The sequence below is a fragment of the Aspergillus aculeatus genome (genome assembly GCF_001890905.1).
Source record: "Aspergillus aculeatus ATCC 16872 unplaced genomic scaffold ASPACscaffold_7, whole genome shotgun sequence".
NCBI lineage: Eukaryota > Fungi > Ascomycota > Eurotiomycetes > Eurotiales > Aspergillaceae > Aspergillus > Aspergillus aculeatus.
In genome coordinates, this window is record NW_017962982.1 from 327,243 (window position 1) to 346,534 (window position 19,292).

Genomic DNA, 19,292 nt, shown 5'->3' on the forward strand with positions numbered 1-19,292 from the left:
TGCAGAAACAAGTTATTGATTGCTCTTGCACTTCATGCTGTCTGGGGAAGAAAATTCATCGAAAGTTTCGAACATTCTCAATCACTTTGTTCTTCTCAGAGTGTATTCAGATAAAAACGAATCAAGACATCTTATCAGACGCGGGATCGCGAAGAGGAAAGCACCTTCCATGATAACTGCATCAGCAACCGTACGATGTATACAGTATACGGCAAACCGGGCCTAATGTGCGCCCCCCGTCGGTCCTAAACAAGCATAGACTCAACCCGAGCCTGACTCTGACTCCGCATAAGACCACTATTCTTTCGACTTTGATTCGACAATAACGGAAAGTTACTGCAGCGACGGGCAACTAAAGCAGTGCATACTGGTTGATTTGGTGCGAAGTCCCCGTCTTCCGACAGAACCGGCCCGCACCGGCGGGCCGTACTGGTTACGTAGCGCGTACCAAGATCCCACACCAGCCGCCGCCCCTGCGCGCATTGCAGCATTGTAAGCTTCCCGTAAATTACCGGTAATCGGGGGGCCTTTCGTCGCAAAAACATAATCCTTCGGAATGAAAAGGAGCTCGCCCGCTCGTATTCCTTTGCTTAGCTTTCAGCTCTTGCCCATTTTCGGCTAATATGGAGAGGCTCCAGACTGACTGACGGTCGGGTTTCCCATCAAGCCCGCGGCTTGTTGAATTCCGGGTCGCTGATCAGACGAGTCACGAGACCTTCAATGGCGCTAGATGATTCAAGCCTGAGGAACTGTAGGCGCGCGGACACTCAATGAACCTTGTGGTCATTTTCCTGGTAATCGGAAATACCCGTACATGCGATCGTTGACAGACAACCCCAGAGCCCTAAAGGAGCAGTACCTAGAACCTGGCACATTGCTCACCATTTTGGAAATGCTCAGATCAGATCTCTAAGAAAAGATGCTCCACACATCCGTGGAAGCCATGTTGATACCTTCCGTGAACAGGTCCGCCCACGGCAGATCCACCCGAACGTCGGGGAAATGCGGCGATATAGTGTGCGACTGCGCCTCATCCGTTTGAGCAGGCGTATGCGTTTGGAGTCCAAACCACGACTGGAACTCCGTATCGACTTCTGCGTCCGTGCGACCGGTATCGTCATAGAGCGTCAAGATGGAGTTCCCCAGCCGCTCGACGATCTGGGAACACTTCTCGCCCACCTCGCGACCATTGCATATCCCACGAAAGAGAGTGAGAAAAGTCTGGATATTGGTCTGCACGACTGGCTTGGTCAGCTCCTGCCGCAACGACGCAGAAGCTCGCAGCGAGTACAGCATAGTCACCGCGGCCATCAGAAGCGAATGGATCGCGATAAAGGTGTACTTGATGCGGTTCCGCGCATACAGCGCGCTGTACGAACTAATGAGTCCGATCGCAGACTCGAGACAGATGCGTAGGTCGTCAGGAAGAGGAATTGGAATTTCCCGGGAAGGACGATAGAGGGAGAGCATCGCGTGATGAAAAGCGATCTGGAACCATTCGGTCGACTGGAAGGTTGACAGGCTGTGGACATATCGGGGAGCAGTGATTAGCCACTGGTTTAGCTCAAAGTTGTACCGAGTTCGTAGTTGATCCAGATCCAATCGGCTTCCCCCCACGCTGCCTCTGGGGTGGAATTGCTTGTAGACCCCGGCGTTGATCTGGCGAAGTGCGATGATATGATTGAAAGTGGACATGTCAGTCACGCTCGTAATTGTGAGCTCGTCGATCCCAGCCATCTGATCACTCAGTTGTTGGTCTGTTCGTTGGAGTGGCAAAGCAATCGTGATATCAGAGTCTTCGATCATCAAGGGCCGACCCATGTTGATGGCCATACTGCATTGCATCACGTAGGCGCACCAGAAGATCCGCTTCATCATCTCCGCTTGCAGCACGTCCTGTCCCATCAGACTCTCCTTGCGATGTAGATCCATCCCAATCGCCAAATGCAGCGCCATTCCCGTGGTATACCACATATTGACCGACTGCGGCTCATTGTGCCCATACATTGAGAGCAGCAGCAGGCACTGGATATACTCAAGATTGCCAGCCTTCGTAGTCAGCTCCAAGTCCTTGACAGCATCCTTGAAGAGCTTTCGATGCATATCATCGTTACTCAATTGACAAGTCCGCTCCGTGGCGGCGATTGCACACACAATCTTGACGAAAAACTTCGAAATCGAACTAGCCTCGGGGTGTGCCAAGAACGGATTGAGGTGCTGCTCCCAGAATGTCGGCCGATGGAGGACAGGCAGGTACGGCCACCGCCGATCAAAGAAGGTCTCAGCGAGACTGACATACGTCTCGTGACTGATCTCGACCGCGCTGCTCAGGGGCACTTCGACACTCGTATCGTCACCCCACAATTCCCAGGCGCCACTCAGCGTGCTGCGATTCATCTTCTGCATACCAGGTCGATTGGCAAAAGTCGGACGCAGAATGCGCTCGCAGTGCTGAAGGGCCAAGTTCATCGTGCCGTCTGAGGGAGTGTGCTGTGGCTGCGGCCCTAAACTGGTGGTGCTGTGCCCTGCCTCCTTCGCCACAGACAGCATCGGCGTCCGGGGCTCAAGAGCGACCGGTCCAGGGGACTGGAAAGCTTCCATGATTTGCACCTGGAGCCGCTGGTTCTCTTGCAGAAGGTCACTGCACCGTCGTTCCGCGGTCGCCAGGCGCGCTCGCAGGTCGTCACATTCACATTGCGCATCACACAGGACGTTCCGGCAGCAGCACACGGACCGCATGTCGGTAGCCTTCCGTCACACTGTCATACCAGTCAGTGGGTCGATCTGATCTCAAAGGCTAGGCGCATGACTAACTTTTTGCTTCCGCCTGCGGCATCGCTGGCAGGCGGCCGCGCTGCGGGTAAGACCGCGACGGTGGCGCCGCGGAACAGAGCCTGGAGAATCTTCAGTCATGTTCACAGATTTAGCATTGGATTTTTGGATATCTGGCGAATAAAAGTGAAAGCGGTCTCTTGAAGTCACCGAAGTCCTTGGAATGGTCGATGCCGGAAGGAATGACATCCCGAGATGATGGGCAATAGCCGAATTGTGGCTGGTAGCTGACTCATCCACTTTTCGGTGTGGTGTTGCGCAGAATCCGTGCTCAGGGCTCTGATGGCAAGTATCCTATTCCATCCCATAGCTAGAAAAATATTCTACAAGACTGTGTCACATAGCTGCCTGACTATTACTGGGAGCAAATGCTTCTGTAGTTTTAATGATAGTGGATGCTGTCTATAAAGTCTTAAACATTAAGAAACGTTGGTCAAATGCCGGAATGTACTCCAGGGATATACGTTGCGTGCCATGAGTGTCATAGGATGAGGGTCTTACTACATTGCGAGATGGTTTATTCACCGCCAACTCATAGAAATCTCAAAAGAACGAGCTATACACATTTCAAAAGAGTCATAAACATGCTACTGAACTATCCGAGCAATTAACCTAAAAAATCTAATCTTGTGCCCCAAATCACAACCATAACATACTCCTTAACCGTATCCCCAAACCCAACCATACATATCGTCGCCCAAGCCGCGACGCCAACCCGGGGCACCACACTCCGGAAGAGCCCCTTAACCCCCGATGTAGCAATAATATGCCTGAGAACACAGTAGGCGAAACCGGCCGCGACGGATCCTTTCTTCATCGACTGCATCAAGGACGGCTACAAAAAGTCCAGCTCCGCCTACCTCGCTCCCCCAAGCAAGCGAGACAACCTGGAAGTCAAGACCTTGCCATCCTCCCAGCGCCTGCAACGGCTCGCCCCGTTCGAACCTTGACACGGCAAAGACCTCGATGACTGTGTCATTCTCATCAAGACAAAGGGCAAATGCACACCAGAATGCACAACAGACCACATCACTCCTGCAGGCCCCTGGTTCCGCTACCGCGGCCACCTAGAGAACATCTCCAACAACACACCAATCGGCGCCGTCAATGCCGAGACGGGACAGGTCAATTCCATCCGTAACCAGCTCACCGGCGAGGAAAGCCAAGAAGTCCCCGCCACGGCGCGGTACTACAAGAGCCACGACCAGCCGTGGGTGGTCATCGCCGACCACAATTACGGCGAGGGTTCCTCGCGCGAGCACGCCGCGTTGCAGCCGCGCTATCTAGGCGGGGTGGACATCATCGCCAAGTCGTTTGCCCGGATCCACGAGACAAATCCGAAGATGCAAGGTATGTTGGCGCTGACGTTTTCAAATGAGGCCGACTATGATCGCATTCACGCATCAGATCGTGTGAGTATCCGCGGTTTGGCGGAGTTGGCGCCGGGGAAGAACTTGACGCTGCAGGTGGCTTCAGGACAAGGGGATCTTTGGGGGGTGGAATTGCAGCATACGTTCACTGAGGAGCAGATTGGGTATTTCCGAGCGGGAAGTGCGTTGAATTGATGAGTGGAGGAGTGAAAGGTTCATGACTTCTTGATGAATACCGTTATCACATTTCAACCTGTTTGCTAGGGGAGCTCGAACTGTCTGGAATAAACCACCGGGCCTCTGATTTTCTAACATCTTTTATGTCAGCAGGTAATCATAAAATGGGTACTCGGATTTGCACTGCGTGACTTCTTACATCTCGAGCGGTAACCCTTCATAAACAGGTCAGGTTTCCATACTATCATATCAAATCGGCGATCACTATCATCACTCAGCTGAGGAAATATTACAGGGAGACTAAAGTCTGGCGGGCTATGATATCCTCAGGTGCTAAGATCATCACTTATTCCCTGCTGTAACAACTCCCAAAAGTTTGTCTCAATACCTTGCAGAGGCCACATTTCCGAGGACAGATCTGCATCGAAGAATAGAGACGCTGACGGTTCAGATGTAGCGCTACTATCATCATCGGCCTGTAATATGTCTTCAGGTGCATCCTGGGAAAGGGTATTCTCGGTCTGCCGCGTGGAAGAAAGGCCCGGTTTCGGTACGAGCTCCGGGTCCGCGACTGGCCTGGCGGAGCCGCTGCTGCTCACGCCTGGCCAATTGATGTCATACGATGATTCCTGGGAATCGATCCCAGGGGCAACTTCCGACAGCGTGGTCATGACCCGGTCTATGCTGAAATTTATGGAATTCAAAGCCCACGGTCGAACATAAATAGTTCCGAGGTACGGAACATAAAAGGTGATCCATGGCCTTTCCGGATCCTCGCCAACTAGTCCCCGCCGACTAAAACCACTATCTCTGGAACGTATGAGGGGGATCAACCGCGCGATGAGAGCTGCAAAGTCCCGAGAGATTTCGTCCTTGCACGTCTCGGCCACAAGGTGTAGCCTGTCCCGAGCGCTCTGTGCCAGCTGAAGGTCCTCTCGCCGCTGCGCGTCCGGGTTGGGGTGGCCTGCCTCGAGGTGAGGTGGCTGGTCAGCCACGTATCCCAGTAACAACGTCATAGCGGCGATTAACGCACTGTGGTCGACGTGACGACAAGCAGCCGCTGAGGGATGGAGCGTACGGTACGGGACGAACAGTCGCAGGATCGATCGGGCGGATGTGGCGCACGAGGCCCGGCTGTGGTCGTAGCGTCCGCCTTGTCGGCCACTACTAAAACTAGACTCACGCCGAAGCAGGTAAGGTAGGTGAAGATAGAGTTTCAACGTGTGGTGATGAATTTGGAGCAAGACATGAGAGCTGGAAGTCAGGTCCTGCTTCTTGATTGAAGGCAGCTTCCACCACTCCAAGCCCATTTCCTCGGCTGCTGTATCGAGTTTTCCGTCGATGAGTTGAGTTAACGAGAAGGCCTCGAGATTATCTTTTTTATTCATTGCGTTGCGCTCGAGAATGCGCCCGGTGAGAACTGTCTGGGTCTTTTCGAGGCGTTCCATCTTCGTGTCCTGGCTATTACTAGATGTGAAATCTGCAAACGTATTATCCTGCACACCTGGGGGTCGACCAAGCATTAGCGAGAGGTATCTGTCGAAGAATACCACGCGATACCATAGCCACCGGGGAGAGACTCCCATCCCAGGAGGAATGGTCTTATCGTGGGTGGAGAAGTGCGTTAGGATTCCATCGCGTAAATCCAGAAGCTGTGAAGCATTGACAGCGCGACGAACAGTCAACCAGCTCCGTCGCAGGTTTCCAGCATTAAGCTGAAATAAGGCAAGCAGCACAAGACATTCCACGCCATCGGGGGAAAAAGTCAGGTCATCACGCGAAGTCACCAGCTCCATTACGGTGTTGACATTCTCCGCAGCTGCGCCCTTCAGAGACGTTTGAGTCTCAAGAGATAGGTAATTGCATTCAGGTGGGAGTTGCTGCACGCAAATTGCCAGTTGCAGCAGCCGCTTCGCGAGAACGATTGGGTGAGACTCTCTGAAAGAGTGCATGGCAATAGCTGTGAGCTTCTGAAACCGGCCCTGGGATATTTCTTGGGATGTGTGGAAGAGCGTAGAAACCAGTGTTGCTCCGGGGCTAGCCACCACCAATGCCATCGTAACTTCGGGGGGTGGTAGGAGGTCAAACAATGTGATGCAGAGCCTTTCGTGCTTGAGATACCGATGCGTGTGCACCGGTCTCTCAACTTGAGATGGTTGAGGCGTGTTCAGGATGTCCCGGATTCCCAGCATGGCTCCCATGGGAGTTTCTTCCACGGTCCCCGAACTGGGAATATCATCGATAGTCGTATGGGTATTGGGTCGAGCTCCTCGTGAAAGTGGCATGGTAGTTCGGTGTGAACTTTCCGAGCTCGCAGATCTTCCATTAGTTGCTAATGAGTTCGAAAGCCCCCTTATTTCTCCAGCAAGGTTCTGAACAATCTCCTCCAGCCGTTTTAGACGGTCCAAAACCTCTCCGTCTCGCCGTGGTGGCTCTTCTGAAGGTGATCTGTCAGTGTCAATCTCCACGAGATCCCGACTGACGCAGGGAGTCCCCCTGGCACTACAAGTAACACAGACAGAGTCACTGGACGTGACAAATTGACATCGTATCTTTCGTCGTCGACCTAAGCCACATAATCAGTGCTAACCCGTCAAAGCCTTAGGCCCACAAACAAACATTCCCGGCAGCTATGGGTTCCTTTGCGGACTCTTCTTCTGTGTCCAGTGAGGCGAGCCTCGCGCGTCTCGGTCACCATAGTCAGATGCGATGTATTGAAAGAGGAGAAAGATCGAGCCCAGTAAACTTGTGCCTGGTTTAAGGTTGATCGGTTGTAAAAAATGGGAGGGTAGCTGCGCATATAAAGACACGGGGACCGCACGGACCCGCAGCTCCGTGCATTAGTCGGTTGCTCTATGGCTTTCTAATTATGCATCAATCAATCTAGACTCTCGGTCGAAGTAAGTTACTAGGTAGGTAAACAATCTTCACTGGACAGTGGATCTACTGAGTAAAAATGTACTATGTACACTATAAGTACGACTACTAACCATACGACGCCTGACCTCATATTGAAACACCTGATAATCCCAAAGTGCTGTAATTAATCAGATTTTGCTAATTAGATTGACCAACGGGTTATTCCTGTACACGATGAGCGTGGCACCACTTGACAAGATATAGAGGTCAGCTACTAATTAACCGAAACAGGTAGACAATCTTGCGCGCGCAAGATTGTCTACCTGTTTCGGTTAGTAGGTGGGATATAGTTGTCTGCGGAAGGTCTGTGCGCACGGCCACAAGGCCCTGGGTAAACTCCGCGCTCAATGTGCCGCTCTTTGGTAGTAAGTAATAAATGAAAAAGAAATTCCTTTTCATTTATTATATGAAGAATTAGTATATACCAGCTACAATTTTATTTATGCACGGTTTCCAAAGTTTTGAATATTTAACAACTTATCAAGTACTGTACTCCCATGTTCGTACGTACTGCAGACTTGCTAACTGCTCAATCCATCAGACCAATAGTCAAACTTGTTAATCCCACTGCTCTCCACTCCAAATCTTCTTCGTCGTCCACAGAAAATAATCTCGCCCCTTGAACAGCCAAACCATAAACCCGGGCAATTTATATCCCATTATCACTCCCACACCCCCAGCCGTCCCAATCGGCACGATCTGTGTCTCGCGCGTATCCTCCTTGAACACCGAACCTCCGTCACCACCACCGCCTGCTCCTCCATTCTCACCCAACAACAAATCCCGCTTGATGTTAGCACAAAGTCTCGGCACAGCCTGCAGAATCCCATGCACTGACGGCCGCGCCGCGTACGAAGCCGCATCCCCAATCGCATAGACCCTCTCCCCCGCATTCTCCACGCGCAGCGTCGAACTTGTCTCGACTCGACCATCCGAAGCCAAAAGACTCAGATCCAGAAAGCCGGTATTAGGCTTCGTACCTGTAGCAGGAATGTACAAATCGGCAGGGAGCGTCTGCCCGTCTTCCAGCGTCACCGTCGCAGCCACTGCATCCTGACCGGCATTGTCAGGATGGACACTCTGCACGCGGGCGTTCTTGATGACTGACACGCCAATTTCAGCAAGTAAACGCTCGGCTTTGATCGCCAGTGCCGGACGCAAGGCCGAAAGAAGTCTGGAGGCGGATGTGACGAGGGTGATTTGTACGTTCGGGGGCTGGTTCGGGCTGCGTCCGAAGGGCAACCACCCGCTAGGGTGGCGCCCGTTCAGGTACTCTCCCAGCTCACCGGCTGTTTCTACACCTGCTGGTCCACCACCTGCAATCACAATATTTTTGACGTGCGGTAGGGTCTGTCGGATAGCTGACCAGCTTTTCCGGAGGTGGACGGCGTCTTGGTTGAGTCCGAGAGCGGGGGAGGGCGTAGATGCGCCGGTGGCGATGACGAGGGCGTGTTATGCGATTGTCTCATATCCTCCGTCCGAGGACACGGCGATTGAAACGTTTCTGTCAATGTGCGCGACCGCAGTGGCTGTTCCATGTATGAACCGAAAGCTGCCATCGGGGTAGTGGGCGAACATGCTGCGGATGTCCACGAAAAGTTTTGTCTGGTCGAAATACTCGTCGGAGATCAGGGCACGCGGGGAGGCTTGTCGACACATGGCTTGGGATGATGCGCTCACAAGGATGATTTGATAAAGCTCCGGGGTGGGCAGCTTGGGTATGACATGTTTGAGCAGGTAGTGCGCCGTCGAGACACCACCGTACGATCCTCCGAGGATGACAATAATCTTTCTTGGGGGCGCGTGAGGCATTGGGGAGAGGTAAGGAGACGAAAAGCTTTCAATAATTTTAAGTGACCGGAAAAGTTGAGGGAACCTTTGTTGTAGACGCTCAATCTCATATATATCTTCGACAGCCGGACGAATCCGTCCGAATGGCTTCAAGAGAGACTCGGATGAATTCGGCCGAATTCGTCCGTTCAAGCACCAAGACACAAAAATGCTCATCAAAGCCACACGTTGGTCATTTATTCCTAGTGCACAACCAAATCTAATTCCCTCTCCAAGAATTCAAATAGTATAAGCTGAATACAAACCCTATTCCGTGTTAACCTATACACCATGCGCTCATATCTATTGGACATCCGTAATGACCTTCCCGTCCCACATGACGCCACACCCGACCGACAACCCAAAACATCCAAGCCAATGCAGTATTACCAGTATAAATACCTTTCTATCGGTGACCTGTAATCGAAAAGGAAAAGAAATAAGGGATGGAGAAAAAGAAGTATATGAGTATGTCCCAAGATTCAGCCTGTCGCGAGCATTGTGTCAGAGTGCCTGGTGGCACCTGATTGGCCGCTTAACCCCAGCCCGCCGTGGCTGAGCTGCAGTGAAAAGTGAGGTCATTCTCCGATTAGATAGGGGAATCCATCATCTTTCACGTTCCTCGACACATTGCGATTTCCGAAGTCGACTTTAGGAACGCTCAACATGTGCGCCCAACTGCCGTATATGCTGCAATCATCATCCATCAGCAATTATCCATGGAACCCGACCGCCCATGAATCCCGCACCCACTAAGAGACAGGAAGCCACCACGAACCATTTGTACATCAATGTCTCGAAAGTAAAAAATTGGTGCTTCAGGTGGTAGATGCGCGATGAAGTCTGACGGGGTAGATTCGACAGATCTTGGGTGGACGGGAACTGGATCTACAAAACACGAACAAGGTCAACAAATAATTAGCTTAGATCTGAGGGATACTACGGAGTAGAACCAGACTATGGGTCTAACAAACCATGGTGGAGCTGCGGAGAGTAGTGTCGGCGGCGATAATGACGATCGTAGAAATCCCAGAACACGAGTAACGATGAAGGAGCAGTAGCAATGAGTGTGACAAGTGCAATGATTGTTTCTGGTGACCAGGAGGACATCTTGTATTCTGATTGCGAAAGTGCGAATATATTTATTGATGGGACTTGAGGGTTGCTATGATGTTTAAGATGGTTATTATGGGAAGCGTGGAAAGCTTTTATATAATCTGCAGTCGCTCGCGTTATTCTTCTTCATTTCACTGCCGCTGCTCACAGGGGTCGGCTCTACTTGTCTATTTTTCTTATTGGTTATATTTACTTTAGGTAGGGTGACTGTCTGTTTGTCGATAAGCAAATCCCCTGTAATCCATGGTCTCCCTTAGCCTCCCTCCATAGACTTCCCTTGGCACCACAAGGTGCTTTGGAGCTTTTATCTTCGTCCTGGATTGTTTATTTTCGGTAGTCGTTCTCGTTCACATTTAGGATATCTGGTATTGTATCTTCTCCCTAGTACTAGTACTTGCATAGTCTTTGGCTGGGGAAAAGTCATAGTACGGTGTTGATACCTCTGAAGTTCAGAATGCATAAGAGTATCCTTAAGTTCTTCACTTAGAATATCCTCTATTTCTACCTTACTCTTATTCGGCCTAATCAGATTTTGGCAGTAAAGATACCCATCCACGCGAAGTGCTGCGGCGTCGTACAGACAAGGGAGAACTTTCGTTCGGGAGACCTAGACCAGCCCGACCCTTGATGGCGGCCCCAGACGACGGACGTGACTTTAGTTATCGACACTTAGTCAATAACCAATGCTCCCTTTCTGGTGGCGGCCAAGGTTTACCTATGCACACACCGATTCTGCAGCTAGTGAAGGTCTCGTCTGCTACTGTCGCAATTGGACGGCTTGGCAGAGGTCATTACTCCGGAGGACGTCTGACAGCTTCATCGGATCGTGTCCTGTCCAACTAATTGTAGTGCCTGAATATCATCGAACACCACGCAGCCGAATCATACCTCGGATTCTACCAACCGTTCTTCTTTTTTCTTTTCTTTTGTAATCAATGAATATTGACAAAGAAATATAATCCGTGAATCAATCAGAATCACAGGAACGGCAGAGACGGCTGGCTATTCTATCTCCCCCAAATTATCACCCTCAGTTCCGCTGAGTAATCCAGCTGAGTCGCTTTGGATTCTTCATGAAGGAGCGGCGGTGTGAAGCCGTCGCATTTCGTCATAAGGAGCAAGCTGGAGGGCGATTGGGAGTGCTGCCTAGAACTCTCTGGGGGAAGATCACGTGCTCTAAGGGCGGCAGTGCAGTCGAGGCAGTCCTGAAAGAACGGACCCGCTTCATCTACTGCCCGCTTTAGTTTTTTGCCCCTCCCTGGCTGGGTGCGGAGTTTCAGGTCTGGCCAGTCGTCCTTAAGACTGATGATGAGGGTTCGGCCTACTCCGCTCTAGGCTCAGATCATGGATCCATGTAGTGACCTACTTCTCAATGGAGCTTAGCGCTTACTTCCATCCCAGCATTCATTAATCAAGCGTGAGAAAAATTAGTATATACTCTATCATAAACCTCATGTGCACAGATACACTCATCTGGAATGCAACACCAAACATAAAAAGGGTACGAGACGAAAGCCTCGCTAAAGATATCATACACAAAGAACGCCAAAGAGCAAAGCAATCAAGTCAAGATCTGACGACTATAAACAGGTATCATGAGCTCATCAACAACAAAAGGAAAAAAACAAACCCCAAAGATCAGGTCTTCAGATGTAAAGTCAGGGTGACCTGATCCCCCTCCGACATGGCGGCACTAGTCTCCAAGATGGCCGCATCGCAAAGGTTGTGCATCAGCTTCTTGAGATTGGCCCGCGAACATCGTACCGAGTACTCGATCCCATGGTTATCCAGCACCGTACTGGCCGGGGCTACTAACCCGGTGGTCAGGTCCATCGGCTGCGGGGTGGACACCAAGCCCGGGGCTGCGTCGGGGGTGGACTTCTCCGACTCACTGCCGCTGCTGGTAGTACTTCGGGAGGAGGAATTGGTGGTGGTTGTGGTGGTGATGGTCGTCTCGCCGGAGCCGGGGTCGATCAAGCTCTGCCAGACCTCCCATTCTAATTGATTGGCGTCCGACGAATGATGCGTACCTGTCGTTCCGTCCCCGCCGCCGGGGATCAGCACGGTGGTGCTGGGCGGCGTGGTGAAGAGGTCGTGGGTCTGGTACTGCACGTCGTCACCGAAGGCGGTGCCGGTCATCGTGCCGAAGATGTTGGTTAGGTCCATGTAAGAATTGGAACGGCTGCTGGGACGCGTCGTCGGCTTGCTCCCCTCGGAGATGGAGCTGTGATGCGAGCTCGCGTACGAGGTGCTGCCGCTGCTGCCGCTGCTTTCCTCGGTCGGGGTGGGCAGCATCCCCGTGGCGCGGGGGTCCATCCCCAGATCGAAGTATGGCGTGAAAGGGGTCTGCTGCTTGTTGACGCTGTCTGTAGCGGTTGTGACAGTGGTAATGGTGGTAGCGGAGGATGACAGCGGTCGGGGTTGCTTGGAGATTGAGCCCCGACGTTTCAACCGTCGCATCAGCAACGAGTAGCGGTTTTTGAGGGCTTGTGGGGCACGAGACCCAAGGAAGCTGTTGGCCATGAACTTCCAGTTGCGGCCGTAGATGTCGACGAGCTGCAGGAGAAGTTGATCCTGTGGGACTGGCAATTAGCCGGAGTGCTTGAAGATGATGATAGTCGTGCTTCGGCTTCTTGCAGTACTGCGTTCCTCACCTACATACCTCCTGTGGCGTCCATGGACTGTGGTCGAGATCGGGGTTCAGATTCTCGTTCCACCGCTTAGCGCATTGATCACCATTGCGGGTCGCCACGGCCGCGGCAACCACCACCCAGCGGGTGCCATACTGTGCAACGGCTTCTCGGAGTCTCTCGTCCTCATCCGGGGACCAGGTACCGGTGTTGAGGCTGGCCGGGGTAAATGAGTCCCTGCAGAGGGGCATGGTGTATCTGCATATCAGTGGGGTAATAGTTCCAAGAAAGAAAGAAACGTGGCCGAACGCTCACACTAGCGAAGAAGGTTGAAGTCTAGAGTTAAGAAGCAGGGAAGAAAGGAAAACCGTGCAGAAGCAGCTGGGATTCATGATGCTTTTGTTCTTTTTCTTCGATAGCGCCAAGCTGGAAGTTGATTCCTGTCTCGAGAGATGGTAAACTCCGTAATGACGAGAATGGTGAGATCCTTCAGGCGTACTGTATTTGAATCCCTGTCATGGGGTAAGATACGACAAAAATACAACGAAAAACCAATCAAGCACAGCAGAACCAGGTGAATCCCGGCGGAGGGTAAACCCGTGTCATGACGAGAGAGCAAGTGAAAGATCAAGTCGGAGGATGAAAAGGGCTCGGCAACGGGACGTCGGGGCTTATTTTGGCTATTTTGGCGGTCTTTGGCGGTTCTGGGTGGCTTATCGAGAGCCGCACAGGACAGGCAAATGCCCGAGTTCATCCTTCGGAGGGGCGGGAGAGCCCGGCAACAACGCCACTTTATTTACTCTCTGCCAATTTCACCGTGAAGGATCTGGACTCTTCCCCTCGTGGTTTGGCTCCCTCCACGTGTGGTCGCTCCCTTCTAGTTTACCACGATCCTGGTGACTCTGCAGGCCTCATCCTATGCAGTAATCTTCACGATCTGCAGACCCAGTTTCTGCAGACTGAAACATTCACGAGCTGCAGCATATTTCTAGCCTGCAACATCGCCTATCTAGTGATTCGACCTTGAGGCCCCAACTAACCCTGTCTATGGCAATATTGTCCTTGAAAGTGATTCAATATCCGGCGACCTAGAGAAAAGTCGCCCGTAACCTCATTGCCAACAAGGCTCTGTGGCAATCACTTAGTACCAGGTTATCAACCCCAACACAAGATTCTACCGGACCCTGCAGATGCCAACCTGCCATGCTTTCCAGAAGGCTTGACATTGTCTTCCATCGTCAGATCTACCCGCGCGCTTCCGCACCAGACCAATGGGGCTTTCAAAGTTCATTGTAAAGACCCTGCAAACCGGGTTAACCAGAGTCAAGTCTCTAGATAACCTTCGGGGCGAACAGCCAAGGTATGCACGTTATGCAGCTTGTTGCCCGTACGAAGGGACGGTCTCATCGCTCACTTCCTCCCGGATTGGAATGCGACGGTCGGGAAATAGAAGAGAAAAGGTATCGTTCTTCGTCAGCTACCGGCACGCAGTGCAACGGCATAGCAGTAGGTAGTACTGCAGAGTCGAACTTGACTCGAGATGGTGGCGTTCGGCCACCATTCTTATTTCTGCCGATGGAAATTTTGGAGCTGTTGCGACTGTGATGCTGTCTCTGCTTTCAGCTAGATTAGTATCCAAGCCCATGTGCGAGCGTGCAGATTGTAGCTGTCGTGGTTGAAGCGACGCTCGTCAAAGCCACTAAGAAAGAAAGAAGGAAGGAATAGTAGCGACGCCACCATCCCATAGAAGGTCGAGGAGGTCCAACTCCAAATGTTGCACTGAACTTCACAGCCTGAAACTAGGACAGTTCCATTTCAGTCTGTCCACCAGCACCACTAAACCAATACCGCGTAAGCAATTGCGCAGCATCCCTGTTCTTTTTCGTGAAATCGTAGAGCTTGTAAGCGCGGATGTTGAGAATCTTCCCATCAAAATCAGCCCCCAGGATGCGGGCATAACGGGGACCCATGAGGGACAACACCAGGATCTGAATCAAACGCAAGGTGAGCAAGATTGTATGGGACTCCCACCAGAGAGAGAATATTCCTTACTGGGGCAACAATATGCGGGCGCAGCGACTTGGTCCTCAGCCTCGCAGCCATGATATCGGTGATGGTCATGATCTCCCCGCGAAGCAGCTTGCTCTCGTTCCCGATGGCGTCACTTTCCAGCATGACTTTGAAGTGTGGGTGATTGCCCGCCCAATAGTCGGTCACTGATACGACATACCAGTTAAACCCTATACACTCCAGCAGTTGACCAAACTTGTAGTCTCCAATCCTTTTGTCCAAGAATTAGTCAGGAGGATAGCATGCAAAGGCTAAGACAGCTGTGAAGGCATGACATACTCTCGGTATCCACCGGAAAGGGAGGGTTATTGGGGTCCCGTTGATCAGCATATATCCAGCACTCGTGAAAGTGGTAAGTGAAAAAGAGCTCCATTTCGCGAGTCTCCCACATAATGTGCTCCGGGTCTGGCTCGAATTTTGGCAGCTCCTCTTCCTTTTCCTTTTCCGGGGCAGGCAGTTCTCCTTGGTATGGTTGAAAGAAGCGCGAATGGAACTGGGTTTTATCCTTATCAAGACATAGGCCAGATGGCAGATGCTAGCCGCCTCCAGATCAGCGGATTCAACATGCATATTCGGGGTTTCCTTGATCAGAGTCTCGATTCTGACTAATGCGTGGCGGCGATCAGCTCGCTCCCGCAGGAGAGCATCATCCGTCATTAGTGGTGGCTATGTTATACTACTTAGAGAATAGAAGATAGGAAGAACATGACCAAACGGGAGTAGACAGAGGGGTTAGCGAGCTTGATAAACGGATGCATGATGAGATAGACAAGTGGGAGGAAGGAAGGGGATTCGGTTCCTTTTTCTTTGGACTCTCTTGTAACAGGCGGCAAGCGCGGGCGCGCGTTCCGGCCTGAGGCAGAAGAGCCAGATGGAATTGTTCACCTATTGTAGTACTTAAAGTAGTAGGTCACCACTTACGTTTGAAGCACTGTATTCTCCCGACATAATATATCAATCTCGATGAAAGCACTTCTTAAGCCGCCTGGATACAAAGTAATGTGGAGTTGCGATGAATATGTCGGGAAATGCTTGTAATACCGTCTGAAATGTCGCTTGAATCGTCCCAAGAACTTGCAATTGTGATGTCAAGTTCGATCGTCCATGAAATTGTGGTCCAATTATCGCTTGCCAATTAATCCCATCGGATTACTTATAGCCCTGAAATAATCACTCCAGAGTCGCATTAGATGCTATACTAAAAGCTACAGCGTATAATAATGGCACTCGAAATGTGTTGCCTGAAATGTGCTTGAAAAGTTGCTTGAAACGTAACGTCAGGTTGAACCGCCACGTTGAATCATCCTTGAATCATTGCTTAAATAATCCCTTACTAGATTATCCTCGCAGTCTACTTTCACATCCATAGACAAGATCCTTTGAAAATGATATGCCGAAAGATCCAACCTGAAATGTCGCTGAAAACATTGACTGAAATGTCATGTTGAAACGAATTGTAAGATGAAATGAAATGAAATGTTCCGTCCCACCGCGTTACATTCCTCGAGACATCGACTACGAATCAGGCCGAAACTGTTGCCTAAAATCTTAGCCCTAAATCGCCCATTTCAGGCGGCCCCCCCCCGGCCAGCCCCGGCCTGAACCCTACTAAGCCTGGAGCCTCTGCGCATACTCTCTAATTAGTCGATACCTTTAACGTATGTCCATTCCTATCAAGAACACAAATCTCATACACAAAACAGTCGTAAACAATCTAAGGTATATCTATCAAATCAAAATCATTCCATCTCTTTCATTTCATTAAATAAAGCCCATTAGTGTCTCATCGCGCGTCATGTTTCATCAATCCAGATCCAAAAAAAAATCAAATTTCAATCACCTCCTTGTAGAAAACATTAGAATCCAACATTTTGCTCTTCGCACATGGATATATGCATGGTAGAAGGGAATCAAAACCACAACAATAAAAACGGTCAAAACAAATACGGGGGGTGTCTCAGAAGGGAAATTCGCCAATTATACGGTGCGAGTGGGAGAGGGAAGACTCCCCAATCGCCGGTCGCCGGTCTATGTATATCTCTTCACCAGGTAGTCAATTCAAACTACTTGGTGCAGGTGGGTTGGTGGGTGGTTGGTGCGCTGGAGTGGGTGCGCTCGCTTGTCGGGGTGTTGTGCTGCTGTGTGTATTGCACTCTTGGCCTTGCGTTTATGCTCGGGATTGACATTGTCTAGGCCTTGTTCTGCACGTTCTTGGACATGGCGCGGATCTGGTGGCCGTACTTGTACAGCAGGAAGGGCATGGGCGCCATGATGGTGGCCAGGATACCGACCAGCGTGAGCACCCAGTGCGGGGTCATGTGCTGGTACATGGGGATCGAGGCGGGCTGCAGGGCACCCGAGATGACGTAACGGCTGAAGGTCATGAAGCCCAGCGCGGAACCGGCGTAGACGGTGTACACGAAGACAATGTACAGGTAGGTCGCCGTGAAGATGGTGACCAGGGAGTATCCGAACACGAAGGTCGCGATGATGGGGGACCAGATGCTGATGTCGGACTGGGATACGTTAGTATTGAATTATACACTGCATAAGCAGAATGAGAAAAACTTACATAACAGGTCCAGCCCATCCAGAACAAGGAGATCGGCATCAAGAAAGAGCCACCAACCATGGCCCAGTACAGAGAGACCTCGGCCTGCAGAGCGGTGCCGTTGGTCGCAGCCTTGACCGCCGCCTTCTTGGTCCAGCCGTAGATCAGCGGAATGAGCAAGATGGCGACAGCATCACCTGCAAGCATAGCCACCCAGATAATGAAGGTGAGCGAGTTGGAGATGCCGTAGGTCTGCGTGAAGATGAAGGGGAAACCATTCAGGAAGGTGAAGAGGACAATGTACAGCAGGATCAGGTAGAAGGAGAAGAGCAGGACGATGGGCTCCGTGATGGTCATCTGGAAGGGGCGGTAGACGTTGACGAGGAGACGGCTGCCCAGCGAGCTGGTGGAAGCAGACTCGTCGACCTGGTAGCGGGAGTCTCCGGTGGCAGCACGCAGGTGCTTGGCCCTCCATGACAACAGGGTGGGACCGTAGGTCTCAGGCTGGAACATAGCGACAAAGACAAGCACGGCGCCGGCAATGATGAGGGAGATCCAGTCGGTCCAGTTCGACTTGTCGGCAGGGATGTAGGCACCGATGATCGGACCGAGAATAGGACCCGAGTACGAGGCCATGGTCACGAATGGCAGACTGAAGGTGACATCGAGAGGACCCCAGATATCACCCACGGTACCACCTCCGACCGTCAAGGGGGCGGCACCAAAGAAACCCTGGATGAAGCGGAAGACAATGGCGGCACCATAGTTGGGTGCCAAGGCCTTAGCCAGGATGAACAGCATGAAGACAATCAGGGTGATGAAGTAAACCGCATTGCGGCCAAATGTCTCCGAGAAGGGTCCGGCGAAGAGAGAACCCACACCCACACCAATGAGGTACATTCCTGCAACGATTAGCCTCGACCCCTGCATTAGTGGAAAGGGGTCAACTCACCAGTGACCATGGTACCGGCGATTTCACCGACGTGGTACTTTTCGTTGAAGGCTGCGGAGATGGGAGCATCGATGGTACCCGGGATACTGACAGCCAGGGCGATCAGACAGACCGTAGCTGTACAGATCCATTTTCTGGTACGAGTCCAGTTTTGAGGGTTGAGGGGATCGCCTTCCTTCCAGCCAACGACGTAGGTGACGGAGCCATCGTTCTCGTTGGGGCGAGATAGTTCAACGCCAGGAATGAGAGCCCTCTCCTTCTCGTCCGGAGTGGAGGTGCCGGAGGATGAGCCACCGTCAGGTAAGGTGTGGGCTCTAGTCACATCCTCCCTGGCAGCATCTCGCAGGTTGATATACTGACGAAGGGTCGCCATAGTATAGGTGGGATATCTGGGATATCTGAGATATCAGATAATTCAAAGGTAGATAAGGATGATGAGAGTGGTATGATTGAAATGCTCTGGTCAGACATATTGAGGAGAGAAGCCGTCACTTTGGAGCAAATATATACGGACTGGAAGACCCCTGTGCTTGGTAACCTGGTGATGTGTAAAGTGGCCGAGACGGATTGATAGGGTTGGGAATGGTTCAGAATGGGCTACAAGTTCCTTACAGTGGGTGATGGGAAGATCGACCGGAACGGGATTGGAAAGGGTGAAAGCCGACCAGTGACAGCGGTGTGAAATGCCCGACTGCTGCACTGTCGGACTCTCCGTCGGACTCTCGGACACTTTTGGAGGGGCCATTTCAGATAATATGATTGGTAGAAACCATTGCATCAGCTCGACATGAATCAGCTGGATGACTAACCCCAAAAGTGTCCATGGCTTTTCCTGTTCCGGCCAG

The 19,292-nt window shown here is 51.5% G+C and overlaps 7 protein-coding genes across 7 annotated transcripts; 1 reads left to right on the top strand and 6 right to left on the bottom strand.

Moving 5' to 3' along the window:
• Positions 1–909: 909 nt before the first annotated feature.
• Positions 910–2,913, bottom strand: ASPACDRAFT_42749 (fungal specific transcription factor domain-containing protein; the record flags this gene model as incomplete). The annotated part of the gene is made up of 2 exons (XM_020201149.1): positions 910–2,748; positions 2,815–2,913. The coding sequence occupies 2 exons, from the start codon at positions 2,911–2,913 to the stop codon at positions 910–912; spliced, it is 1,938 nt and encodes a 645-aa protein (XP_020056508.1).
• A 685-nt stretch (positions 2,914–3,598) lies between these two features.
• Positions 3,599–4,407, top strand: ASPACDRAFT_1855763 (uncharacterized protein; the record flags this gene model as incomplete). Its single annotated transcript, XM_020197451.1, has 2 exons — positions 3,599–3,769; positions 3,828–4,407. 2 exons carry the CDS (start codon positions 3,599–3,601, stop codon positions 4,395–4,397), a joined length of 741 nt encoding a protein of 246 aa, XP_020056509.1. The 3' UTR covers positions 4,398–4,407.
• A 298-nt stretch (positions 4,408–4,705) lies between these two features.
• ASPACDRAFT_42751 (fungal specific transcription factor domain-containing protein) lies at positions 4,706–6,664 on the bottom strand (the record flags this gene model as incomplete). Its single annotated transcript, XM_020201150.1, has 1 exon — positions 4,706–6,664. The coding sequence occupies one exon, from the start codon at positions 6,662–6,664 to the stop codon at positions 4,706–4,708; it is 1,959 nt and encodes a 652-aa protein (XP_020056510.1).
• Positions 6,665–7,856: 1,192 nt separating this feature from the next.
• ASPACDRAFT_1880616 (NAD(P)/FAD-dependent oxidoreductase) lies at positions 7,857–9,110 on the bottom strand (the record flags this gene model as incomplete). Its single annotated transcript, XM_020198206.1, has 2 exons — positions 7,857–8,667; positions 8,785–9,110. 2 exons carry the CDS (start codon positions 9,108–9,110, stop codon positions 7,857–7,859), a joined length of 1,137 nt encoding a protein of 378 aa, XP_020056511.1.
• A 2,772-nt stretch (positions 9,111–11,882) lies between these two features.
• ASPACDRAFT_42753 (SANT/Myb-like DNA-binding domain-containing protein) lies at positions 11,883–13,125 on the bottom strand (the record flags this gene model as incomplete). Its single annotated transcript, XM_020201151.1, has 2 exons — positions 11,883–12,818; positions 12,907–13,125. The coding sequence occupies 2 exons, from the start codon at positions 13,123–13,125 to the stop codon at positions 11,883–11,885; spliced, it is 1,155 nt and encodes a 384-aa protein (XP_020056512.1).
• A 1,548-nt stretch (positions 13,126–14,673) lies between these two features.
• Positions 14,674–15,335, bottom strand: ASPACDRAFT_60025 (uncharacterized protein; the record flags this gene model as incomplete). The annotated part of the gene is made up of 3 exons (XM_020203513.1): positions 14,674–14,862; positions 14,927–15,114; positions 15,224–15,335. 3 exons carry the CDS (start codon positions 15,333–15,335, stop codon positions 14,674–14,676), a joined length of 489 nt encoding a protein of 162 aa, XP_020056513.1.
• A 1,386-nt stretch (positions 15,336–16,721) lies between these two features.
• On the bottom strand, positions 16,722–18,878 carry ASPACDRAFT_78101 (uncharacterized protein). The gene is made up of 3 exons (XM_020205107.1): positions 18,448–18,878; positions 17,517–18,397; positions 16,722–17,460 (listed from the first exon to the last, which is right to left on the bottom strand). The coding sequence occupies exons 1-3, from the start codon at positions 18,818–18,820 to the stop codon at positions 17,134–17,136; spliced, it is 1,581 nt and encodes a 526-aa protein (XP_020056514.1). The 5' UTR covers positions 18,821–18,878; the 3' UTR covers positions 16,722–17,133.
• Between the last annotated feature and the right edge of the window lie 414 nt (positions 18,879–19,292).